The sequence below is a fragment of the Taeniopygia guttata genome, chromosome 16 (genome assembly GCF_048771995.1).
Source record: "Taeniopygia guttata chromosome 16, bTaeGut7.mat, whole genome shotgun sequence".
NCBI lineage: Eukaryota > Metazoa > Chordata > Aves > Passeriformes > Estrildidae > Taeniopygia > Taeniopygia guttata.
In genome coordinates this window covers 4171415-4199270 of record NC_133041.1, presented here as the reverse complement: position 1 = coordinate 4199270, position 27856 = coordinate 4171415, and the positions used below count along the sequence as shown (strand labels likewise).

Sequence of the window (27856 nt, the reverse complement as noted above, 5' to 3'; positions counted from 1 at the left end):
GGTGCCCCAGGTGTGCCCAGGTGCCCCAGGTGAGTGCCCAGGTGAGTGCCCAGGTGTGCCCAGGTGTGTCACAGGAAGTAGTCGGCCACGGGTTTCTTGGCGGGGATGCCGCGCGTCTCCTGCGGCGCCGCCTCGAAGATGATGAACTCCTTCTGCAGGTGCTCGTCCAGCTCCAAGATGGCCGCCACGTTCCCGCACCTGCCGGCAGGTACGCCTCGTTTGCATCTCATTCGCATCTAATTTGCATCTCATTTGCATCTCATTTGTTGGTTTTAAGGGGGTTTTACTGACCTGCCCACCTGCCCGGCTCACCTGCAGACCCCAAACCCAGCCCAGCCCCACCCCCTTCGCGCTACTTGCTTTCATATCATTTGCATATCATTTGCATATCAATCACATCTCATTTGCATCTCATTTTGATAGTTTTAAGGGGGTTTTTCCTGACCCGCCCACCTGCCCGGCTCACCTGGGGACCCCAAACCCAACCCAGCCGCACCCCCTAAGTGTTACTCATTTGCATCTAATTTGTATCTCATTTGCATCTCATTTGCATCTCATTTGTTGGTTTTAAGGGGGTTTTTACTGACCCGCCCACCTGCCCGGCTCACCTGGGGACCCCAAACCCAGCCCAGCCCGTCCCCCTTAGTGTTGCTCGTTTGCTTCTCATTTACATCTCGTTAGCATATTATTTGCATCTCGTTTGCATCTCATTTCCACTCTTTCTGTGGGTTTTTAGCCCATTCCCACCTGCCCGGCTCACCTGGGGACCCCAAACCCAGCCCAGCCCCACCCCCTTGGTGCTACTCGTTTGTGTCTCATTTGCATATCATTTGCATCTCATTCACATCTCATTTGCATCTCATTTGTTGGTTTTAGGGTGTTTTACTGACCCGCCCACCTGCCCGGCTCACCTGGGGACCCCAAACCCAGCCCCGCCCCACCTGACTGCCCTGGCTCCGCCCCCTTAGTGTTACTAATTTGCATCTCATTTGCATCTCATTTGCATCTCATTTGTTGGTTTTAAGGCGGTTTTTTACTGACCCGCCCACCTGCCCGGCTCACCTGGGGACCCCAAACTCAACTCAGCGCCACCCCCTTGGTGCTACTCGTTTGCATCTCATTTGCATCTACTTTGCATCTCTTTTGCATCTCATTTACATCTCATTTGTTGGTTTTAAGAGGGGTTTTTACTGACACGTCCACCTGCCCGGCTCACCTGGGGACCCCAAACCCAGCCCAGCCCCACCCCCTTAGTGTTGCTTGTTTGCATCTCATTTGCATCACATTTGCATATTATTTGCATCTCATTTGCATCTCTTTTGCATCTCATTTCCCCTCTTTCTGTGGGTTTTTAGCCCATTCCCACCTGCCCGGCTCACCTGGGGACCCCAAACCCAGCCCGGCCCCACCTGACTGTCCTGGCTCCGCCCCCTTTGTGTCTCACACCTCATTTGCATACCATTTGCATCCCATTTGCATGCCATTAGCCATTTTCCAATGGGGTTTCTGCCCATTCTTGCCTGACCCACCTGTGCCTCCCCAGCCCCAATTTGCATCTCATTTGCATCTCATTAGGTGATTTATTGGGGGGTTTGGCACATTCTCACCTGCAGCTCCCAACCCCTCCTGCACCCTACCTGATATCTGCATCTCATTTGCATCTCATTAAGTGCTCCCGGTGGGTTTCTGGCACGTTCTCACCTGCCCGGCTCACCTGGGGCTGCAGGTAGAGCCCAGCGCCGGTCAGACCCCCCTGAACCGCAGGGAACTGCGGCTAATTAGCACCTCATTAGCATCTAATTAGCATCTCATTAGCATAGGGGCTCCAGCTCCACCCTCCCGTTTATCTCCAGAGCCGCTCACCTGGGCCCCATCAGTTCCTGTACAGGTGTGCCCAAACCCCACCTGTCCCTCATAGAACTGCCATGTAATCAACACCTAATTAGCATGTAATTAGCATCTCATTAGCATATCATCAGCACTAATTAGACACTGATTCCACCCTCCCACCCCCGCCCAGAGCCGCTCACCTGGGCCCCATCAGTTCCTGTACAGGTGTGCCCAAACCCCACCTGTACCTCTTACAAACCCCACATAATTACCATCTAATTACCACCTAATTAGCATCTGATTAGCATACCAGCAGCACTAATTAGACACAGGTTCCACCCTCCCATTTATCTCCAGAGCCGCTCACCTGGGCCCCATCGGTTCCTGTACAGGTGTGCCCAAACCCCACCTGTCCCTCATAGAACCGCCATGTAATTAACACCTAATTAGCATGTAATTAGCATCTCATTAGCATATCATCAGCACTAATTGGACCCCATTTCCACCCTCCCACTCCTGCCCAGAGTCGCTCACCTGGACCCCATCGTACCTGTACAGGTGTGCCCAAACCCCACCTGAACCTTTTAGAAACCCCACATAATTACCATCTAATAAACATGTAATTAGCATGTAATTAGCATACTAATAGCACTAATTGGACCGTATTTCCACCCTCCTACCTCCATCCAGAGCCGCTCACCTGGGCCCCATCAGTTCCTGTACAGGTGTGCCCAAACCCCACCTGTACCTCATAGAAACCCCACATCATTACCACCTAATAAACACCTAATTAGCATCTCATTAGCATATCGGCAGCACTAATTAGACACAGGTTCCACCCTCCCATTTATCTCCAGAGCCGCTCACCTGGGCCCCATCAGTTCCTGTACAGGTGTGCCCAAACCCCACCTGCTCTGTAATGAACTCCCAATTAATTACGCTTAATTAGCATCTCATTAGCATACCAGTAGCAGTAATTGGACCCCATTTCCACCCTCCTACCCCTGCCCAGAGACGCTCACCTGGGCCCCATCAGCTCCTGTACAGGTGTGCCCAAACCCCACCTGCACCTCTTTGAAACCCCACATAATTACCATCTAATTAACACTTAATTAGCATCTCATTAGCATATCATCAGCACTAATTAGACACTGGTTCCACCCTCCCACCCCTGCCCAGAGCCGCTCACCTGAGCCCCATTAGTTCCTGTACAGGTGTGCCCAAACCCCACCTGTACCTCTTAATAACCCCCCATAATTACAACCTAATTAGCATGTAATTAGCATCTGATTAGCATACCGGTAGCAGTAATTAGGCGCGGACCAGACGGTGAGCACGGTCTCGCCGAAGTGCCACTTGTAGCCCTCCATGACGAGCTGGTGGGCGCGGCAGATCATGGACACCTCGTTGGCGGCGTTGAACTGCGCCACGACGTCGGAGCCGAACAGGTAACCCGCGCCGCGGGGGGACACGCCCCAGCCCGTGGTGTCTGACAGGTGAGACAGGTGAGATCACACAGGTGAGACAGGTGAGATCACACAGGTGAGATCACACAGGTGAGATCACACAGGTGAGACAGGTGAGATCACACAGGTGAGATCACACAGGTGAGATCACACAGGTGAGACAGGTGAGATCACACAGGTGAGACAGGTGAGATCACACAGGTGAGACAGGCGAGATCACACAGGTGAGACAGGTGAGATCACACAGGTGAGACCCCGCACAGGTAACCCGCACCCCGGGGGGACACGCCCCAGCCCGTGGTGTCTGACAGGTGAGACAGGTGAGGTCACACAGGTGAGATCACACAGGTGAGACAGGTGAGATCACACAGGTGAGATCACACAGGTGAGACAGGTGAGATCACACAGGTGAGACAGGTGAGATCACACAGGTGAGATCACACAGGTGAGATCACACAGGTGAGACAGGTGAGATCACACAGGTGAGATCACACAGGTGAGACAGGTGAGATCACACAGGTGAGATCACACAGGTGAGGTCACACAGGTGAGATCACACAGGTGAGACAGGTGAGATCACACAGGTGAGATCACACAGGTGAGGTCACACAGGTGAGATCACACAGGTGAGACAGGTGAGATCACACAGGTGAGGTCACACAGGTGAGACAGGTGAGGTCACACAGGTGAGATCACACAGGTGAGACAGGTGAGATCACACAGGTGAGATCACACAGGTGAGACAGGTGAGATCACACAGGTGAGACAGGTGAGGTCACACAGGTGAGACCCCGCACAGGTAACCCGCGCCGCGGGGGGACACGCCCCAGCCCGTGGTGTCTGCCAGGTGAGACAGGTGAGACAGGTGAGATCACACAGGTGAGACAGGTGAGGTCACACAGGTGAGACCCCGCACAGGTAACCCGCGCCCCGGGGGGACACGCCCCAGCCCGTGGTGTCTGCCAGGTGAGACAGGTGAGATCACACAGGTGAGACCCCGCACAGGTAACCCGCGCCCCGGGGGGACACGCCCCAGCCCGTGGTGTCTGCCAGGTGAGACAGGTGAGATCACACAGGTGAGACCCCGCACAGGTAACCCGCGCCCCGGGGGGACACGCCCCAGCCCGTGGTGTCTGACAGGTGAGACAGGTGAGGTCACACAGGTGAGACAGGTGAGATCACACAGGTGAGATCACACAGGTGAGATCACACAGGTCAGACAGGTGAGATCACACAGGTGAGATCACACAGGTGAGACAGGTGAGATCACACAGGTGAGATCACACAGGTGAGACAGGTGAGGTCACACAGGTGAGGTCACACAGGTGAGATCACACAGGTGAGACAGGTGAGATCGCACAGGTGAGATCACACAGGTGAGATCACACAGGTGAGATCACACAGGTGAGACAGGTGAGATCACACAGGTGAGATCACACAGGTGAGACAGGTGAGATCACACAGGTGAGACAGGTGAGATCACACAGGTGAGACAGGTGAGGTCACACAGGTGAGACCCCGCACAGGTAACCCGCGCCCCGGGGGGACACGCCCCAGCCCGTGGTGTCTGCCAGGTGAGACAGGTGAGGTCACACAGGTGAGATCACACAGGTGAGATCACACAGGTGAGACAGGTGAGATCACACAGGTGAGGTCACACAGGTGAGACAGGTGAGATCACACAGGTGAGACAGGTGAGATCACACAGGTGAGATCACACAGGTGAGATCACACAGGTGAGACAGGTGAGATCACACAGGTGAGATCACACAGGTGAGGTCACACAGGTGAGATCACACAGGTGAGACAGGTGAGATCACACAGGTGAGGTCACACAGGTGAGACAGGTGAGGTCACACAGGTGAGATCACACAGGTGAGACAGGTGAGGTCACACAGGTGAGATCACACAGGTGAGGTCACACAGGTGAGATCACACAGGTGAGACAGGTGAGATCACACAGGTGAGATCACACAGGTGAGATCACACAGGTGAGACAGGTGAGGTCACACAGGTGAGACAGGTGAGACAGGTGAGATCACACAGGTGAGACAGGTGAGATCACACAGGTGAGATCACACAGGTGAGATCACACAGGTGAGACAGGTGAGATCGAACAGGTGAGACAGGTGAGATCACACAGGTGAGATCACACAGGTGAGATCACACAGGTGAGACAGGTGAGATCACACAGGTGAGACAGGTGAGATCACACAGGTGAGATCACACAGGTGAGATCACACAGGTGAGATCACACAGGTGAGACAGGTGAGATCACACAGGTGAGATCACACAGGTGAGATCACACAGGTGAGATCACACAGGTGAGACAGGTGAGATCACACAGGTGAGGTCACACAGGTGAGACAGGTGAGATCACACAGGTGAGACAGGTGAGATCACACAGGTGAGGTCACACAGGTGAGATCACACAGGTGAGATCACACAGGTGAGATCACACAGGTGAGACAGGTTGAGATCACACAGGTGAGATCACACAGGTGAGATCACACAGGTGAGATCACACAGGTGAGACAGGTGAGATCACACAGGTGAGACAGGTGAGATCACACAGGTGAGACCCAGCACAGGTGAGGTGGATTCAGGTGATTTTTGGGGCCAATTTACTGAATTTTAGGGTAAAATCTCAACGATTTTTGGGATTTTTTGGGGTTTTTGCAACCCTCACCTGCGCCTCACCTGTGCCTCACCTGTCCCTCACCTGTCCCTCACCTGTGCCCACCTGTCCCTCATCATGGACAATTCAGGTGATTTTTGGGGCCCATTCAGGAGATTTTTGGGGCCAATTCAGAGAATTTTGGGGTAAAACCTCGGGGATTTTGGGATTTTTTGGGGTTTCTCATGTCCCTCACCTGTCCTCACCTGTCCCTCATCATGGACAATTCAGGTGATTTTTGGGGCCAATTTACTGAATTTTAGGGTAAAATCTCAACGATTTTTGGGATTTTTTGGAGTTTTTTGCAACCCACACCTGAGCTCACCTGTCCCCACCTGTGCCCACCTGAGCTCACCTGTCCTCACCTGTCCCTCACCTGTGCCTCACCTGTGCCTCACCATGCACAATTCAGGTGATTTTTGGGGCCCATTCAGGTGATTTTTGGGGCCAATTCAGTGAATTTTGGGGTAAAACCTCGGGGATTTTGGGGATTTTTTTGGGGTTTTTTCCACCCCACACCTGTGCCAGGTGTGCCAGGTGTGCCCAGGTGTGCCCAGGTGTGCCCAGGTGTGCCCAGGTGAGTGCCCAGGTGTGCCCAGGTGTGCCCAGGTGTGCCCAGGTGAGTGCCCAGGTGTGCCCAGGTGTGCCCAGGTGTGCCCAGGTGAGTGCCCAGGTGTGCCCAGGTGTGCCCAGGTGTGCCCAGGTGAGTGCCCAGGTGTGCCCAGGTGTGCCCAGGTGTGCCTCATCATGAACAATTCAGGTGATTTTTGGGGCCCATTCAGTGATTTTTGGGGCTAATTCAGTGAATTTTAGGGTAAAATCTCAAGGATTTTGGGGATTTTTTGGGGGTTTTTCACATCCCTCACCTGTGCCTCACCTGTCCTCACCTGTCCCTCACCTGTCCCTCACCATGAACAATTCAGGTGATTTTTGGGGCCAATTCAGTGAATTTTGGGGTAAAACCTCGGGGATTTTGGGATTTTTTCGGGGTTTTTTGCGTCCCACACCTGTGCCAGGTGTGCCAGGTGTGCCCAGGTGTGCCCAGGTGTGCCCAGGTGTGCCCAGGTGAGTGCCCAGGTGTGCCAGGTGAGTGCCCAGGTGTGCCCAGGTGTACCAGGTGAGTGCCCAGGTGTGCACAGGTGTGTGCCCCAGGTGTGCCCAGGTGTGCCTCATCACGGACAATTCAGGTGATTTTTGGGGCCAATTCAGTGAATTTTGGGGTAAAACCTCGGGGATTTTGGGGATTTTTCCGGGGTTTTTTGCACCCCACACCTGTGCCAGGTGTGCCCAGGTGTGCCCAGCTGTGCCCCAGGTGTGCCAGGTGAGTGCCCAGCTGTGCCCAGGTGTGCCCAGGTGAGTGCCCAGGTGTGCCCAGGTGTGCCAGGTGTGCCTCATCATGGACAATTCAGGTGATTTTTGGGGCCAATTCAGTGAATTTTGGGGTAAAACCGTGAGGATTTTGGGATTTTTTGGGGGTTTTTCACATCCCACACCTGTGCCTCACCTGAGCTCACCTGTCCCTCACCTGTCCCTCATCATGGACAATTCAGGTGATTTTTGAGGACCATTTAGGTGATTTTTGGGGCAATTTACTGAATTTTAGGATAAAATCTCAACTATTTTTTGGTATTTTGGAGTTTTTTGCAACACTCACCTGTCCCACACCTGTGTCATACCTGTCCTCACCTGTCCCACACCTGTCCCCACCTGTGCCACACCTGTGCCTCATCATGGACAATTCAGGTGATTTTTGGGGCCAATTTACTGAATTTTAGGGTAAAATCTCAACGATTTTTGGGAATTTTTTTGGGTTTTTTGCATCCCACACCTGTCCCTCACCTGTGCCTCACCTGAGCTCATCTGTGCCTCACCTGTGCCTCACCTGTCCCTCATCATGGACAATTCAGGTGATTTTTGGGGCCAATTCAGGTGATTTTTGGGGCCAATTCAGTGAATTTTGGGGTAAAACCTCGGGGATTTTGGGATTTTTTCGGGGTTTTTTCCACCCCACACCTGTGCCAGGTGTGCCAGGTGTGCCCAGGTGTGCCCAGGTGTGCCCAGGTGTGCCCAGGTACCTTCGGGGTCGGACCAGAGCAGGTCGCACATGGGGCCGTCGTGCGGCACCTCCTGTTTGCGGTCGATGGTGCGGATCTGGTCCAGGGTCTGGATGGACGGCGAGAGGCCCCCGTGCACGCAGAAAATCTGGGAATTTGGGACATTTTGGGGTGTTTTCGGGGGATTTGGGGGATTTGGGGACATTTGGGACATTTGGAGGATTTGGGGGATTTGGAACATTTGGGACATTTTGGGTGATTTGGGGACATTTGGGGGATTGGGAACATTTGGGATATTTGGGATATTTTGGGACATTGGGGACATTTGGGGGATTTGGGGTATTTCGGACATTTTGGGGGATTTGGGGACATTTGGGACATTTTGGGTCATTGGGATATTTGGGGGATTTGGTAACATTTGGGGTATTTGGGATATTTTGGGGTCATTTGGGGCATTTGGGACATTTTGAGACATTTGGGGACATTTGGGGGATTTGGTGGATTTGGAACATTTGGGACGTTTTGGGACATTTGGGGAAATTTGGGGGATTTGGGAAATTTGGGGAAATTTGGGGGATTTGGGACATTTGGGGTCATTGGTGACATTTTGGGACATTTGGAACTTTTGGGGGATTTGGGGCATTTGGGACATTTTGGGTCATTTTGGGGGGATTTGGGGGATTTGGGGCATTTGGGACATTTTGGTCATTGTGGTATTTGGGACATTCTGGGTCATTTTGTGGGGTTTGGGACATTTGGGACATTTTGGGATATTTGGGGACATTTTGGTCATTGCGGTATTTGGGACACTTTGGGTCATTTTGGGGGGATTTGAGGGATTTGGGACATTTGGGGTATTCTGGATATTAAGAACATTTGGGGACATTCGGAACATTTTGGGATATTTGGGGACATTTGGGGGATTTGGTGGATTTGGAACATTGGTGACATTTTTGTACATTGGTGACATTTTGGGACATTTGGTTCATTTGGGGGATTTGGGGGATTTTGGGACATTTGGGGACATTTGGGATATTTGGGGACATTTTGGGTCATTTTGGGGGGATTTGGGGGATTCGGGTCATTGAGGGGATTTGGGTCATTTTGGGGGGATTTGTGGGATTTGGGACATTTGGGGTATTTTGGATATTAAGAACATTTGGGGACATTCGGAACATTTTGGGACATTTGGGGGATTTGGGGACATTTGGGGGATTTGGGACATTTTGGGACATTTTGGGGGATTTTGGGACATTGGGGACATTTGGGGGATTTTGGGGGATTTGGGGTTTTTGGGACATTTGGGGGATTTTGGGGGATTTGGGGTTTTTGGGGCATTTGGGATATTTTGGGTCATTTGGAGGGGATTTGGGGGATTTTGGGACATTTGGGGATTTGGGGTTTTTGGGGCATTTGGGACATTTTGGGACATTTGGGTCATTGTGGTATTTGGGACATTTTGGGTCATTTTGGGGGGATTTGAGGGATTTGGGACATTTGGGGGATTTGGGGTTTTTGGGGCATTTGGGACATTTTGGGACATTTTGGTCAATGCGGTATTTGGGACATTTTGGGGGTTTTGGGGGGATTTGGGGTATTTGGGATATTTTGGGGTCATTTGAGACATTTGGGACATTTGGGGGATTTGGAACATTTGGGACATTTTGGGGTCATTTGGGGTATTTGAGATGTTTGGGTGATTTGGGGACATTTGGGACATTTTGGGACATTTGGGGACATTTGGGGCATTTGGGGGATTTGGGGCATTTTGGGACATTTGGGGACATTTGTGGGGTTTGGGGGATTTGGGGTTTTTGGGGCATTTGGGACATTTTGGGACATTTTGGTCATTGCGGTATTTGGGACATTTTGGGTCATTTTGGGGGGATTTGGGACATTTCGGGTCATTTGGGGACATTTCGGGTCATTTAGGGTATTTGGGACATTTGGGGCATTTGGGGATTTGGGAAATTTGGGTCATTGGGACATTTTGGGACATTGGGGACATTTGGGGGATTTTGGGGGATTTGGGGGATTTGGGACATTTGGGACATTTTGGGGACATTTGGTTAATTTGGGACGTTTTGGGACATTTTGGGTCATTTTGGGTGGATTTGGGGGATTTGGGGTTTTTGGGGAATTTGGGACATTGGGACAGGGACGGGGTCTGGATGGACGGCGAGAGGCCCCCGTGCACGCAGAAAATCTGCCAATTCGGGACATTTTGGGGCGTTTTGGGGCATTTTCGGGGGTCTGGGGGATTTTGGGACATTTGGAGGATTTGGGGGATTTGGGGTTTTTGGGGTCATTGGTGAGATTTTGGGACATTTGGTTCATTTGGGGACATTTGGGGGATTTGGTGGATTTGAAACATTTGGGACATTTTGGGACATTTGGGGAAATTTGGGGAATTTGGGACATTTTGGGGCAGTTTGGATCATTTTGGAATGTTGGGGACATTTGGGACATTTGGGGGATTGGGAACATTTGGGGGATTTTAGGGGATTTGGGGGATTTGGGACATTTTGGGGGATTTGGGACATTTGAGTCATTGGAGTATTTGGGACATTTGGGACATTTGGGGGATTGGGAACATTTGGGGTATTTGGGATATTTTGGGACATTTGGGAGACTTGGGACATTTGGATCATTGGGACATTTTGGGACATTGGGGACATTTGGGGGATTTTAGGGGATTTGGGGGATTTGGGACATTTTGGGGGATTTGGGGACATTTGGGGGATTTGGGACATTTGGGATATTTGGGACATTTTGGGACATTTGGGTCATTTGGGGGATTTTAGGGGATTTGGGTGATTTGGGACATTTTGGGACATTTGGGGACATTTGGGGGATTTGGTGGATTTGGAACATTTGGGGTCATTGGTGACAATTTGGGACATTTGGTTCATTTGGGGGATTTGGGGCATTTTGGGGCATTTTGGGGGGTTTGGGGGATTTTGGGACATTTGTGGGGTTTGGGGAACTTGGGGTTTTTGGGGGATTTGGGACATTTGGGACAAGGACAGGGTCTGGATGGATGGGGAGAGGGCCCCGTGCACGCAGAAAATCTGCGAATTCGGGACATTTTGGGGTGTTTTCGGGGGATTTTGGGGGATTTGGGACATTTGGGGGATTTGGTGGATTTGGAACATTTGGGACATTTTGGGTGATTTGGGGACATTTGGGGGATTTGGGACATTTTGGGACAATTTGGGACATTTGGGACATTTTGGGTCATTTTGGGGGGGTTTGGGGGATTTTGGGACATTTGTGGGGTTTGGGACATTTGGTTCATTTGGGGGATTTGGAACATTGGGGACATTTTAGGACATTGGGGACATTTGGGGGATTTGGTGGATTTGGAACATTTGGGACATTTTGGGGTCATTTGGGGTATTTGAGGTGTTTGAGCTATTTTGGGACATTTGGGGGATTTGGGACATTTGGTGGATTTGGAACATTTGGGGTATTTGAGATGTTTGGGACATTTGGGGACATTTGGGAGATTTTGGGGGATTTGGGGGATTTGGGACATTTTGGGACATTTTGGTCATTGTGGTATTTGGGACATTTTGGGTCATTTTCGGGGGATTTGGGGCATTTTGGGGGATTTGGAACATTTTGGGGGTTTGGGAGATTTGGGGTCATTTGGGACATTTGGGACATTTGAGATATTTGGGACATTTTGGGACATTTTGGTCATTGTGGTATTTGGGACATTTTGAGTCATTTTGGATATTTTGGGACATTTGGGGGATTTGGGGGATTTGAGGGATTTGGGGGATTTTGGGACATTTTTTGAGTATTTGGGATATTTTTGGACATTTGGGGACGTTTGGGGGATTTGGTGGATTTGGAACATTTGGGACATTTTTGGACATTGGGGAAATTTGGGGGATTTGGGACATTTGGGGGATTTGTGGACATTTGTGGCATTTGGGATATTTTGGGACATTTGGGATATTTGGGGGATTTGGGAACATTTGGGGCATTCGGGATATTTTGGGGTCATTTGGGACATTTTGGGACATTTTAGGACATAGGAGGGATTTGGGACATTTTGGGGATTTGGGACATTTGGGGGATTTTGGGACATTTGGGATATTGGGGACGGGGCGGGGTCTGGATGGACGGCGAGAGGCCCCCGTGCACGCAGAAAATCTGCAAATTCGGGACATTTTGGGTCATTTTGGGGGGATTTGGAACTTTGGGGACATTTTAGGACATAGGAGAGATTTGGGACATTTGGTGGATTTGGAACATTTGGGACATTTTGGGGTCATTTGGGGTCATTTGGGGTATTTGAGATGTTTGGGTGATTTGGGGACATTTGGGGGATTTGGGGCATTTTGGGACATTGGGGACATTTGGGGGATTTTGGGGGATTTGGGACATTTTAGAACATTTGAGGACATTTGGGGGATTTGGTGGATTTGGAACATTTGGGACATTTTGGGACATTTGGGGAAATGTGGGGGATTTGGGACATTTTGGAGAATTTTGGAACATTTGGGGCATTTGGAACTTTTGGGACATTTGTGTCATTGAGACATTTTGGGACATTTGGTTAATTTGGGGAATTTGGGGACATTTGGGGGATTTGGGGACATTTGGGACATTGGGGACATTTGGGGGATTTTGGGGGATTTGGGGGATTTGGGGATTTTGGGACATTTGGGACATTGGGACAGGGGCAGGGTCTGGATGGACGGCGAGAGGCCCCCGTGCACGCAGAAAATCTGCCAATTTGGGACATTTTGGGGCATTTTCGGGGATTTTGGGGATTTGGGGGATTTGGGGCATTTTGGGACATTTGGGGCATTTGGGATATTTGGGACATTTTGGGTCATTTTCGGGGGATTTGGGGGATTTTGGGACATTTGGGGACATTTGTGGGGTTTGGGGGATTTGGGGTTTTTGGGGCATTTGGGACATTTTGGGACATTTTGGTCATTGTGGTATTTGGGACATTTTGGGACATTGGTGACATTTGGGGGATTTTAGGGGATTTGGGGGATTTGGGACATTTTGGGGGATTTGGAGGAATTGGGGTTTTTGGGGCATTTGGGACATTTTGGGGCATTTGGGGACATTTTGGTCATTGCGGTATTTGGGACATTTTGGGTCATTTGGGGGGGATTTGGAACTTTGGGGACATTTTAGGACATAGAAGGGATTTGGGACATTTGGGGGATTTGGAACATTTGGGACATTTTGGGGTCATTTGGGGCATTTGAGATGTTTGGGTGACTTGGGGATATTTGGGGAATTTGGGAACATTTGGATCATTGGGACATTTTTGAACGTTGGGGACATTTTGGGACATTTGGGGGATTTGGGGTATTTGGGACATTTTGGATCATTCTGGGGGGATTTGGAGGATTTGGGATCATTGGGGGCCCTTGGTGTCCCGACCCCTTCCAGCTGCCCCCAGGTTCCCTCAGGTGTGCCCAGGTGTGCCCAGGCGCCCCCAGGTGTGCCCAGGTGCGCCCAGGTGTGCCCAAAACCCCTTTAAACACTCCCAGGTGTGCCCAGGTTCCCCAGGTGTGTCCCAGGTGTGCCCAGGTGTGCCCAGGTCTGCCCCAGGTGTGCCCAGGTGACCCCAGGTGTGCCCAGGTGTGTCCCAATACCCCTTTAAACACTCCCAGGTGCCCCCAAGTGTGCCCAGGTACCCCAGGTATGCCCAATGTGCCCAGGTGTGTCCCAAACCACTTTAAACACTCCCAGGTGTGCCCAGGTGTACCCAGGTGTGTCCCAAAAACCCCTTTAAACACTCTCAGGTGTACCCAGGTTCCCCATGTGCCCCAGGTGCCCCCAGGTGTGCCCACCTGACCTAAGGTGTGCCCAGGTGTGCCCCAAACCCCCTTTAAACACTCCCAGCTGTGCCCAGGTGTGCCTGCCCAGTTTCCCCAGGTGCCCCAGGTGTGCCCAGGTGTGCCCAGGTTCCCCAGGTGTGCCCCAATACCCCTTTACACACTCCCAGGTGTGCCCACGTTCCCCAGGTGTGCCCAGGTGTGCCCACCCCAGTTCCCCAGGTGCCCAGGTTCCCCAGGTGTGCCCAGGTGTGCCCACCCCAGTTCCCCAGGTGCCCAGGTTCCCCAGGTGTGCCCAGGTGTGCCCGCCCATGTTCCCCAGGTTCCCCAGGTGTGCCCGCCCACGTCCCCTAGGTTCCCCAGGTGTCCCCAGGTGTGCCCAGGTGCCCAAGATGTGCCCCAGGTGTGCCCGCCCTGGTTCCCCAGGTGCCCCCAGGTTCCCCAGCTGCCCCACCTGCCCCCAGGTGCCCCACCTTGCCGTCGATGATGGCCGACAGGCTCAGGTAGTCGAAGATCTCAGTGTCCCACCTCCCCCAGGTGTGCCCAGGTGTGCCCAGGTGTGCCTGCCCTGGTTCCCCAGGTGTGCCCAGGTGTGCCCAGGTGTGCCCCAAACCCCCTTTAAACCCTCCCAGGTACCCCAGGTGTGCCCGCCCAGGTTCCCCAGGTGCCCCAGGTATGCCCAGGTGCCCAAGATGTGCCCCAGGTGTGCCCGCCCCAGTGCCCCAGGTTCCCTGGGTGCCCGCAGGTGTGCCCAGGTGTGCCCAGGTGGCCCCAAGTGTGCTCAGGTGTGTCCCAAACCCCCTTTAAACCCTCCCAAGTGCTCCCAGGTGCCCCAGGTGTGCCCCCAGGTTCCCCAGCTGTCCCCAGGTGTGCCCACGTGTGCCCACCCACCTGCCCCCAGGTACCCCGGGTGCCCACCTTGCCGTCGATGATGGCGGACAGGCTCAGGTAGTCGAAGATCTCGGTGCAGTAGCGCCACACGGTGACGGAGCCGTACTTGCGCAGACACTCGTCGTAAAACCCGTACACCTGCGTGATCTGCCGGGACTCGTGGTTCCCCCGGATCAGCGTGATCCGGTCCGGGTACCGCACCTGGGACAGGTGACACACCTGTGACACACCTGTGCACACCTGGGACACACCTGGGACACACCTGGGCACACCTGGGACACACCTGCGTGATCTGCCGGGACTCGTGGTTCCCCCGGATCAGCGTGATCCGGTCCGGGTACCGCACCTGGGACAGGTGACACACCTGTGACACACCTGGGCACACCTGTGCACACCTGTGACACACCTGTGCACACCTGGGACACACCTGGGACAGGTGACACACCTGTGACACACCTGTGCACACCTGGGACACACCTGGGACACACCTGGGACACACCTGGGACACACCTGCGTGATCTGCCGGGACTCGTGGTTCCCCCGGATCAGCGTGATCCGGTCCGGGTACCGCACCTGGGACAGGTGACACACCTGTGACACACCTGGGCACACCTGGGCACACCTGTGACACACCTGTGCACACCTGGGACACACCTGGGACAGGTGACACACCTGTGACACACCTGTGCACACCTGGGACACACCTGGGACACACCTGTGCACACCTGGGACACACCTGGGACACACCTGCGTGATCTGCCGGGACTCGTGGTTCCCCCGGATCAGCGTGATCCGGTCCGGGTACCGCACCTGGGACAGGTGACACACCTGTGACACACCTGTGCACACCTGGGACACACCTGGGACACACCTGGGACACACCTGTGACACACCTGGGACACACCTGGGACACACCTGGGACACACCTGTGCACACCTGTGCACACCTGGGACACCTGGGACACACCTGGGACACACCTGTGACACACCTGGGACACCTGGGACACACCTGGGACACACCTGGGACACACCTGTGCACACCTGGGACAGGTGACACACCTGTGGCACACCTGGGACACACCTGGGCACACCTGGGCACACCTGGGACACACCTGTGACACACCTGGGCACACCTGGGCACACCTGGGACACACCTGGGTCACACCTGGGACACACCTGGGACACACCTGGGACACACCTGGGACAGGTAACACACCTGGGACACACCTGTGACACACCTGTGACACACCTGTGACAGGTGACACACCTGTGACACACCTGTGCACACCTGGGGCACACCTGGGACACACCTGGGACACACCTGGGACACACCTGTGCACACCTGGGACAGGTAACACACCTGTGACACACCTGTGACACACCTGGGCACACCTGTGCACACCTGGGGCACGCCTGGGACACACCTGGGACACACCTGGGACAGGTGACACACCTGTGCACACCTGGGACACACCTGGGACAGGTAACACACCTGTGACACACCTGTGCACACCTGGGACACACCTGTGACACACCTGTGACACACCTGTGCACACCTGGGACACACCTGGGACACACCTGTGACACACCTGGGACACACCTGTGACACACCTGTGACAGGTGACACACCTGTGACACACCTGGGACACACCTGGGACACACCTGGGACACACCTGTGGCACACCTGTGACACACCTGGGACACACCTGTGGCACACCTGGGACACACCTGGGCACACCTGGGACACACCTGGGACACACCTGGGACACACCTGGGACACACCTGGGACACACCTGGGACACACCTGGGCACACCTGGGACACACCTGTGACACACCTGGGACACACCTGGGACACACCTGGGACACACCTGGGCACACCTGGGACACACCTGTGACACACCTGGGACACACCTGCGTGATCTGCCGGGACTCGTGGTTCCCCCGGATCAGCGTGATCCGGTCCGGGTACCGCACCTGTACAGGTGACACACCTGTGACACACCTGTGCACACCTGGGACACACCTGGGACACACCTGGGACACACCTGTGCACACCTGGGACACACCTGGGACAGGTGACACACCTGTGACACACCTGGGCACACCTGTGACACACCTGGGACACACCTGGGACACACCTGGGACACACCTGTGCACACCTGGGGCACACCTGGGACACACCTGGGACACACCTGGGACACACCTGGGACACACCTGGGACACACCTGTGCACACCTGTCCATATTTTTAGCGCCAGCAACAGCAGGAAGGTCTCACACCTGTCTCAGGTGATCACACCTGTCACACCTGTCTCACCTGTCTGTACCTGTCACACCTGTCCGTACCTGTCTCAGGTGATCACACCTGTCTCACCTGTCCAGGTGAGCACACCTGTCTCACCTTCAGCGCCAGCAGCAGCAGGAAGGTCTCACACCTGTCACACCTGTCACACCTGCCCAGGTGAGCACACCTGTCACACCAGCAGCAGCAGGAAGGTCTCACACCTGTCTCAGGTGATCACACCTGCCCAGGTGAGCACACCTGTCACACCTGTCTGTACCTGTCACACCTGTCTGTACCTGTCTCAGGTGATCACACCTGCCCAGGTGAGCACACCTCAGCTCACCTGAGCACACCTGTCCGTACCTTCAGCGCCAGCAGCAGCAGGAAGGTCCCACACCTGTCTCACCTGTCACACCTGTCTCACCTGTCTGTACCTGTCACACCTGCTCAGGTGAGCACACCTGTCACACCTCTCTGTACCTGTCTGTACCTGTCACACCTGTCTCACCTGTCCTGGTGAGCACACCTGTCCGTACCTTTAGTGCCAGCAGCAGCAGGAAGGTCTCACACCTGTCTGTACCTGTCTGTACCTGTCTCAGGTGATCACACCTGTGCACACCTGTCTCAGGTGAGCTCACCTTTAGCGCCAGCAGCAGCAGGAAGGTCTCACACCTGTCTGTACCTGTCTGTACCTGTCTCAGGTGATCACACCTGTCACACCTGCCCAGGTGAGCTCACCTGAGCACACCTGTAGCTCACCTTTAAGGCCAGCAGCAGCAGGAAGGTCTCACACCTGTCACACCTGTCACAGGTGATCACACCTGAGCACACCTGAGCACACCTGAGCACACCTGTCCGTACCTTCAGGGCCAGCAGCAGCAGGAAGGTCTCACACCTGTCTGTACCTGTCACACCTGTCTCACCTGCCCAGGTGAGCTCACCTTTAGTGCCAGCAGCAGCAGGAAGGTCTCACACCTGTCTCACCTGTGCACACCTGTGCACACCTGTCTCACCTGTCAAGGTGAGCTCACCTTTAAGGCCAGCAGCAGCAGGAAGGTCTCCACGCTGTAGAAGCCGCGGTCGACGAAGTCGCCCATGAACAGGTAATTGGTCTCTGGGACGTCCCCGCCCACCTGTGCAGGTGAGATGGACAGGTGAGACATGGACAGGTGAGACATGGACAGGTGAGACATGGACAGGTGAGATGGACAGGTGAGATGGGACAGGTGAGATATGGACAGGTGAGATATGGACAGGTGAGACATGGACAGGTGAGATGGGACAGGTGAGATGGGACAGGTGAGATACAGGTGAGACATGGACAGGTGAGACACAGGTGAGACATGGACAGGTGAGACATGGACAGGTGAGATATGGACAGGTGAGATGGGACAGGTGAGATGGGACAGGTGAGACATGGACAGGTGAGACATGGACAGGTGAGTTACACAGGTGAGACATGGACAGGTGAGATACAGGTGAGATGGGACAGGTGAGATACAGGTGAGATGGGACAGGTGAGATGGACAGGTGAGATGGGACAGGTGAGATGGACAGGTGAGACATGGACAGGTGAGATATGGACAGGTGAGACATGGACAGGTGAGATGGGACAGGTGAGACATGGACAGGTGAGATATGGACAGGTGAGATATGGACAGGTGAGATGGGACAGGTGAGATGGGACAGGTGAGATGGGACAGGTGGGACATGGACAGGTGAGACATGGACAGGTGAGATACAGGTGAGACATGGACAGGTAACACAGGTGAGATATGGACAGGTGAGACATGGACAGGTGAGACAGGTGAGACATGGACAGGTGAGATGGGACAGGTGAGATGGGACAGGTGAGATGGGACAGGTGAGACATGGACAGGTGAGATGGACAGGTGAGACATGGACAGGTGAGACAGGTGAGGTCACTCATTGGTCACTCATTGGTCACTCAGGGGTCACTCAGGGTCACTCAGTGGTCACTCATTGGTCACTCATTGGTCACTCAGGGGTCACTCAGGGGTCACTCAGGGTCACTCATGGGTCACTCAGGGTCACTCAGGGTCACTCATGGGTCACTCAGGGTCACTCAGGGTCACTCAGGGGTCACTCAGGGTCACTCAGGGTCACTCATTGGTCACTCGGGGTCACTCAGGGGTCAGGGGTCACTCAGGGGTCAGGGGTCACTCAGGGGTCAGAGGTCAGAGGTCACTGACCCTGAACAGCTCTTTGAGGTCGTAGAACTGTCCGTGGATGTCCCCACACACCTGAGGAAAGAGCCCCAAAATCACCCAAAATCACCCAAAATCACCCCAAAATTACCCAAAATCACCCAAATTGTCCCAAAGTCACCCAAAATTCACCCCAAAATCACCCCAAAATTCACCCCAAGTCACCCAAAATTCACCCCAAAATTCATCCAAAGTCACCCAAAATCACCCAAAATCCCCCAAATTGTCCCAAAATCACCCAAAGTTACCCAAAATCACCCAAAATCACCCCAAAATCACCCAAATTGTCCCGAAATCACCCAAAATTCATCCAAATTGTCCCAAAATTCCCCAAATTGTCCCAAAATCACCCAAAATTCCCCGAAATCACCCAAAATTCACCTGAAAATCACCCAAAATTCATCCAAAAGTCCCCAAATTCACCCAAAATCACCCCAAATTCAACCAAATTGTCCCAAAATCACCCAAAATTCACCCAAAATTCCCCAAATTCACCCAAAATTCACCACAAATTCAACCAAATTGTCCCAAAATCACCCCAAAATGTCCCAAAATCACCCAAAATTCACTTGAAAATCGCCCAAAATTCATCCAAAAGTCCCCAAATTCACCCAAAATTCCCCAAAGTCACCCAAAATCACCCCAAATCACTCAAAATCACCCCAAAGCAGCCAAAATGTCCCAAAATCACCCAAAATTCACTCAAAATGTCCCCAAATCACCAAAAGTCACCCAAAATCACTGAAAATGTCCCAAAAATCACCCAAAAATTACCCAAAATTCCCCAAAGGTCCCAAAATTCCCAAAAATTCCCCAAAATTCCCCCAAAATTCCCAAAATCCCCCAAAATCCCCGAATTTCCCCCAAATTCCCCAAATTCCCCAATTCCTCAATTCCCAAATCCCCGAATTCCCGAATCCCCCAAAATCCCCAATTCCCAAAATCCCCCAAAATCCCCGAATTCCTCCCCAAAACTCCCAAATTTTGCCCCATAAAAAAATCCCCAAAATCCCCCCCAAAAATTCCCAAATTTTGGCCAAAACTTCCCCAAAAAAAATTCCCCAAAATTCCCCAAAACTCCCAAATTTCTCCCCAAAAAATTCCCAAAATCCCCTCAAAAAAATTTTCCAAAAATTTCCAAATTTCCCAAGAATTCCCCAAAAATTCCCAAATTTTGCCCAAAATTCCCAAATCCCCCAAATCCCCAAATTTCGCCCCAAAATTTCCCAAATTTTGGCCAAAACTTCCCTTAAAAAATTCCCCAAAATTCCCCAAAACTCCCAAATTTCTCCCCAAAAAATCCCCAAAATCCCCTCAAAAAAATTTTCCAAAAATTTCCAAATTTCCCAAGAATTCCCCAAAAATTCCCAAATTTTGCCCAAAATTCCCAAATCACCCAAATCCCCAAATTTCGCCCCAAAATTTCCCAAATTTTGGCCAAAACTTCCCTTAAAAAAATTCCCAAAAATTCCCAAATTTCTCCCCAAAAAATCTCCAAAATCCCCCAAAAAAATTTCCAAAAATTTCCAAATTTCCCAAAAATTCCCCAAAATTCTCAAATTCCTCCCAAAAATCCCCAAAATCCCCCCAAAAAAATTCCAAATTTCCCAAAAATTCCCCAAAATTCCCAAATTTTGGCCAAAACTTCCCCAAAAAATTCCCCAAAATTCCCAAATTTCTCCCCAAAAAATCCCCAAAATCCCCCAAAAAAAATTCCAAAAAATTTCAAAATTTCTCAAAAATCCCCCCAAAATCCCCAAATTCCTCCCAAAAAACCCCAAATTTTCCCCATAAAAACCCCCAAAATCCCCCAAAATCCCCCCAAAAATTCCCAAATTTTGGCCAAAACTCCCTCCAAAAATTCCCCAAAATTCCCAAATTTCTCCCCAAAAAATCCCCAAAATCCCCCCAAAAAATTTCCAAAAATTTCCAAATTCCCCAAAATTCCCCAAAATTCCCAAATTTGCCCAAAAATTCCCAAAATCCCCCAAATCCCCAAATTTCCCCCCAAAATTTCCCAAAATTTGGCCAAAACTTCCCTAAAAAAATTCCCCCAAATTCCCCAAAACTCCCAAATTTCTCCCCAAAAAATCCCCAAAATCCCCCCAAAAAATTTCCAAAAATTTCCAAATTTCCCAAAAATTCCCCAAAAATTCCCAAATTTGCCCAAATTTGCCCAAAATTCCCCAAATTTTCCCAAAATCCGTGATTCTCACGGTGACGGGCGAATCGACTCTCTGCACGTTGCTCTCCTCCACCAGAATCTCCCTGCACAGCAATTAGTGATAATTAGTGATAATTAACGCTCGTTAACGCTCATTTATGCTAATTGATGCTAATTGATGGTAATTAGCAGCTGTTGGCACCAAATTAACCCAAATTAAACCCAATTAACCCCCAATTCACCCCAATTAACGCTAATTAACACAAAATTGACACTGATTAACACAAAATTAACACTAATTAACACAAAATTAACACTAATTAACACTGATTAATGCAAAATTAACCCTACTTAACACAAAATTAACACTAGTTAACACAAAATTGACACTAATTAACATTAATTACCACAAAATTAAAACTTATTAACACTAATTAACACAAAATTGACACTAATTAATACTGATTAATGCAAAATTAATGCTAATTAACACAAAATGAACACTAATTAACAGAAAATTAACCCTAATTAACACAAAATGAACACTAATTAACACAAAATTAACGCTTATTGACACAAAATTGACACTAATGAACACAAAATTAACACTAATTAATACTGATTAATGCAAAATGAATGCTAATTAACACTGATTAATGCAAAATGAATGCTAATTAACACAAAATTAACACTAATTAACACAAAATTGACACTAATTAGCACAAAATTTACACTAATTAACACTGATTAACACAAAATTTATGCTAATTAACACTAAATTAACACTAATTAACCGTAATTAACACAAAATTAACTCTGATTAACACAAAAGTAACACTCATTAATACTAATTAACACTTATTAACACTAATTAACACAAAATTCACACTAATTAACACAAATTAACACTGATTATTGCAAAATTAATGCTAATTAACACAAAATTAACACTAATGAACACAAAAGTAACACAAAACTAACTCTGATTAACACAAAATTAACACTTATTAACACTAATTAACACAAAACTAACACTCATTAACACTAACACAAATTTAACAGTAATTAACACTGATTAATGCAAAATGAATGCTAATTAACACAAAATTAACACTAATTAACACAAAATTATCACTAATTAACACAAAATTAACGCAAAATTAACTCTAGTTAACACAAAATTAACATTCATTAACACTAATTAACACAAAATTGACACTGATTAGCACAAAATTAACACTAATTAACAATGATTAACGCAAAATTAACACTAATTGGCACCAAATTAACCCAAATTAACCCCAATTAACCCCCAATTCACGCTAATTAACCCTAATTAGCACAAAATTAACACTAATTAATACTGATTAACACAAAATTAACACTAATTAACACTGATTAATGCAAAATTAATACTCATTAACACTAATTAACACAAAATTAACACTAATTAATGAGCGTTAATGAGCGTTAATGAACACTAAGGACTCTCCATGACCCCTAAATGAGCACTAATCAGCACTAATCACAGTTAATGAGCGTTAATTAGTGTTAATTAGCGCTAATTACCGGGCCTTGGCGCACAGGGCCTTCACTTCGCTCTCCCGGATCAGCGTTAATGAGCGTTAATGAGCGTTAATGAGCACTGAGGAGTGCCCATAACCCCTAAATGAGCACTAATGAGTGTTAATTAACGTTAATTAGCGTTAATTAGTGCTAATTACCGGGCCTTGGCGCACAGGGCCTTCACTTCGCTCTCCCGGATCAGCGTTAATGAGCGTTAATGAGCGTTAATGAGCACTGAGGTCCCTGAGGGAGCACTAATCAGCACTAATGAGCATTAATTAACGTTAATTAGTGTTAATTAGTGTTAATTACCGGGCCTTGGCGCACAGGGCCTTCACTTCGCTCTCCCGGATCAGCGTTAATGAGCGTTAATGAGCGTTAATGAGCACTGAGGTCCATGAATGAGCACTAACCCCAGTTAATGAGTGTTAATTAACATTAATTAGCGTTAATTAGCGCTAATTACCGGGCCTTGGCGCACAGGGCCTTCACTTCGCTCTCCCGGATCAGCGTTAATGAGCGTTAATGAGCGTTAATGAGCACTGAGGAGTTTCTATAACCCCTAAATGAGCACTAATGAATGTTAATTAGCGTTAATTAGCGCTAATTACCGGGCCTTGGCGCACAGGGCCTTCACTTCGCTCTCCTGGATCAGCGTTAATGAGCGTTAATGAGCGTTAATGAGCACTGAGGAGTGTCTATGACCCCTGAAGGATCCCTAATGAGTATTAATTAGCATTAATTAGTGTTAATTAGCGCTAATTACCGGGCCTTGGCGCACAGGGCCTTCACTTCGCTCTCCCGGATCAGCGTTAATGAGCGTTAATGAGCGTTAATGAGCACTGAGGAGTTTCCATAACCCCTGAAGGATCCCTAATGAGTATTAATTAACATTAATTAGCGTTAATTAGCGCTAATTACCGGGCCTTGGCGCACAGGGCCTTCACTTCGCTCTCCCGGATCAGCTCGCAGCGCCGCAGTTGCTCGATCTGCCGGTCCAGGTCGCTCAGCTCCCCCATGGCGGCGCTAATTAACCCCTAATTAATTAATTACACCCTTCATTAGCCGCCTCAGCCTCTCCCCAGGGGGTAATTAACAAACCCAGGGGTAATTAACGCGGATTTGTCATTAATGAGGGCGGGGAAAGGGGTTTGGAAAGGGTTAAATCTCAGGGGTGCGCTAATTAGCCCTTAATTAATTAATTAGGACCCCTCGTTAATTAATGCAGCCATGCCTAGAGGGGTAATTAAAGAGCCTGGGGGTAATTAACTCCCGGTTTTTAATTAATGGGGGTTCGGTGGGGGTTTGGAAGGGGTTAAAGTCTCAGGGAGGGGTAATTAACCCCTCATTAGTTAATTAAGGATCTCGGTAATTAATTCAGCTCCTCCTGGAGGAGTTTGAGGGGTAATTAACAAGCCCAGGGGTAATTAATGAGCCGGGGGTAATTAACTCCTGACAGGGGTAATTAACGAGCTGGGGGTAATTAATGAGCTGGGGGTAATTAACAAGCTGGGGGTAATTAACTCCTGCCAGGGGTAATTAACTCCTGCCAGGGGTAATTAATGAGGTGGGTTAATTAACGAGCCCAGGGTAATTAACGAGCTGGGGGTAATTAATGAGCTGGGGATAATTAATGAACCGGGGGTAATTAATGAGCCGGGGGTAATTAATGAGCTGGGGGTAATTAACTCCTGCCAGGGGTAATTAATGAGCCTAGGGTAATTAACCAGCCGGGGGTAATTAACAAGCCCAGGGTAATTAACGAGCTAGGGGCAATTAACTCCTGCCAGGGGTAATTAATGAGCCCAGGGGTAATTAATGAGATGGGGGTAATTAATGAACTGGGATTAATTAACGAGCTGGGGGTAATTAACTCCTGCCAGGGGTAATTAACAAGCCCAGGGTAATTAACGAGCCCGGGGTAATTAATGAGCAGGGGGTAATTAATGAGCCAGGGGTAATTAACAATCCCAGGGGTAATTAACGAGCCCAGGGTAATTAACTCCTGCCAGGGGTAATTAACAAGCCCAGAGGTAATTAATGAGCCGGGGGTAATTAATGAACTGGGGGTAATTAATGAGCCCAGGGTAATTAACTCCTGCCAGGGGTAATTAACAAACGGGGGTAATTAACGAGCCTGGGGCAATTAATTCCTGCCAGGGGTAATTAACGAGCCGGGGGTAATTAATGAGCAGGGGGTAATTAATGAGCCAGGGGTAATTAACAATCCCAGGGGTAATTAACGAGCCCAGGGTAATTAACTCCTGCCAGGGGTAATTAACAAGCCCAGAGGTAATTAATGAGCCGGGGGTAATTAATGAGCCCAGGGTAATTAACGAGCTGGGGGTAATTAATGAACCACAGGTAATTAATGACCCTGGGGTAATTAATGAACCGGGGGTAATTAATGAACTGGGGGTAATTAATGAGATGGGGGTAATTAATGAACTGGGGGTAATTAATGAGTCTGGGGTAATTAATGAACCGGGGGTAATTAACAAGCCCAGGGGTAATTAATGAGCCCGGGGTAATTAACTCCTGCCAGGGGTAATTAGCGAGCCGGGGCTCGTTAGCAGGGCTGGGCACACGGGGCTCATTAAGCACTAATTAATGAGGGAGGTCGTTAATTAACCCCCCCCACTGCCCCTCCCCCACCCAGAGACACAAAAATCCCCAAAAATCCCCAAAAAATCCCAAAAAATCAAAAAAATTCCCAAAAAATTCCCCCAAAAAATCCACAAAAAATCCCCAAAAAATCCAAAAAAATTCCCAAAAAATAAAAAAAAACCAAAAAAAATTCCCCAAAAAAATCCCCAAATTCCAAAAAAATTCCCCAAAAAATCCCCAAAATCCCAAAACTTCCCAAAAAATTCCCCAAAATATAAAAAAAGTAAAAAAAAATCCCCCAAAATTAAAAATATTCCCCAAAAATCACAAAAAAATCCCAAAATTCCACCAAAAATCCCAAAATTCCCTGAAAATAAAAAAAAATTCCAAAAAGGTCACAAGAAATTCCCCAAAAATCCCCAAAACAATCCCAAAAAACCCAAAAATTCCCAAAAAATTTCCCCTAAAAATAAAAAACAAAAAAAATCCCCAAAAACTCCCCGAAATTCCAAAAAAAATCAAAAAAAATCCCAAAAAATCCCCAAAAATGCCCAAAATAAAAAAAAGCCCAAAATCTTCCCAAAAATCCCAAAACCTCAAAAAAATCCCAAAAATTCCACCAAAATCCCCCAAAAAAACCCCAAATCTCCCCAAAATCCCCAAAAATTCCCAAAAATCCCAAAATCCCCCCAAAATCCCCCAAAATTCCCAAAAATCCCAAAATTCCCCCAACATTCTCCCCTAAAAACACAAAAATCCCAAATTCGATCCCAAATCCCCTCTCAGAGCTCCAAAATTCCCCCAAATTCCCCAAATTCCCCAAAAATCGCCCAAAATTCCCCAAAATAAAAAAAATCCCCAAATTTGTGATCCCAGAACCCCCAAAATTCCCCCAAAATCCCCCAAAATTTGATCGTAAAAAGCCCCAAAATTCCCCAAATTCCCCAAACCCACCCGGAATTCCCAAATTTCCTCCCGGAGCTCCAAAATTCCCCAAAATTCGATCCCAAATGCCCCAAAAATTCCCAAAATTTCCCCAAAATTCCCAAATTCTGATCCCAAATCCCCAAAAATTCCCAAAAAATTCCCAAATTCTGATCCCAGCCCCCAAATTCCCCCAAATTCCCCAAAAATTCTCAAATTCTGACCCCAAATCACCCAAAAATGCCCCAAAATTCCCAAATTCTGATTCCAACCCCCAAATTCCCCAAATTCCCCCAAAATTCTCCAAAAATTCCCCCAAATTTCCCCAAAATTCCCCAAATTCTGATGCCGAATTCCCCCAAAATGCCCCAAAATTCCCAAAATTCTTATCCCAGACCGCCCCAAAAATTCCCCCAAAAATGCCCCAAAATTCCCCAAATTCTGACCCCAAATTCTCCCAAATCCCCCAAAATTTCCCCAAAATTCCCAAATTCTGATCCCAGCCCCCTCAAATTATCCCAAAAATTCTCCAAATTCCCCCAAAATTCTCCCAAAATTCCCCCAAAATTCCCAAATTTCCCCAAATCCGATCCCAAATCCCCCCGGAATTCCCAAATCCCCAAAAAGTCCAAAGAAACAAAAAAAAATCCCCAAAACTTCCCCAAAAAATTACAAAATTTCAACAAAAAGCCCCAAAATTCCAACAAAAACCCGAAAAAAATTCCCAAAAAATCCCCAAATTCCCAAAAATAACCCCAAAAAATCCCCAAAAAAACCCCAAAAAATCCCCAAAAAAACCCCAAAATTCCCCAAAAAAACCCAAAAAATTAAAAAAAAATACCCAAAAAATTCCAAAAAACACGAAAAAAAATCCCCCAAAATTCCACAAAATTCCGACCCAAAAGACCCCAAAATCCCCAAAAATTCCACAAAAAAAACCCCCAAAATTCCAACCAAACCCCAAAAACCCCAAATGCCCCAAAATCCCCTCCCGGAACGCCCCAAATTCCCCCAAATTCCCCCAAAATCCTCAAAGTTCCCCCAAATCCCCCAAAAAAATCCCCAAAAAATCCCCAAAAATTCCCCAAATTTCCCCAAACGGCCCCAAAATCCCCCCCGGGGCCCCCCGAGCCCCCCCAGGACCCCCCGAGAGCCCCAAAACCGCTCGGGGAAGGTTCGAGAACCCCAAAAACCCCAAAAAAACCCAAAAAAAACCCAAAAAAACCCCAAAATTGCCCAAAATTCCCCAAAATCCCCAAAACTTCCCTCAAGGCCGGAGCCGCCGCCGCCGCCGCGTCACTTCCGGCCACGCCCACCCCGGAAGTGAAAACCCGGAAGTGACTGAGCGGA

At 49.5% G+C, this 27856-nt stretch overlaps 1 protein-coding gene and 1 long non-coding RNA gene across 5 annotated transcripts; both read right to left on the bottom strand.

Moving 5' to 3' along the window:
- Positions 1-57: 57 nt before the first annotated feature.
- PPP4C (protein phosphatase 4 catalytic subunit) lies at positions 58-27856 on the bottom strand. 4 transcript variants are annotated; one of them, XM_072936376.1, is made up of 9 exons: positions 27775-27848; positions 23897-24014; positions 21462-21513; positions 19231-19281; positions 18049-18150; positions 14762-14935; positions 8049-8175; positions 3130-3319; positions 58-198 (listed from the first exon to the last, which is right to left on the bottom strand). In XM_072936376.1, the coding sequence occupies exons 2-9, from the start codon at positions 23992-23994 to the stop codon at positions 69-71; spliced, it is 924 nt and encodes a 307-aa protein (XP_072792477.1). In that variant the 5' UTR covers positions 23995-24014; positions 27775-27848; the 3' UTR covers positions 58-68. The 4 variants fall into 4 exon arrangements, with proteins under 4 accessions (XP_072792477.1, XP_072792479.1, XP_072792480.1 ...); XM_072936378.1 differs by lacking the exon at positions 14762-14935 and having other exon boundaries at positions 27775-27849; XM_072936379.1 differs by lacking the exons at positions 23897-24014; positions 27775-27848 and adding an exon at positions 22979-23017.
- Positions 17135-17768, bottom strand: LOC140685171 (uncharacterized). The gene is made up of 3 exons (XR_012058459.1): positions 17700-17768; positions 17588-17607; positions 17135-17177 (listed from the first exon to the last, which is right to left on the bottom strand). It is a non-coding gene; the product is annotated as an uncharacterized lncRNA (long non-coding RNA).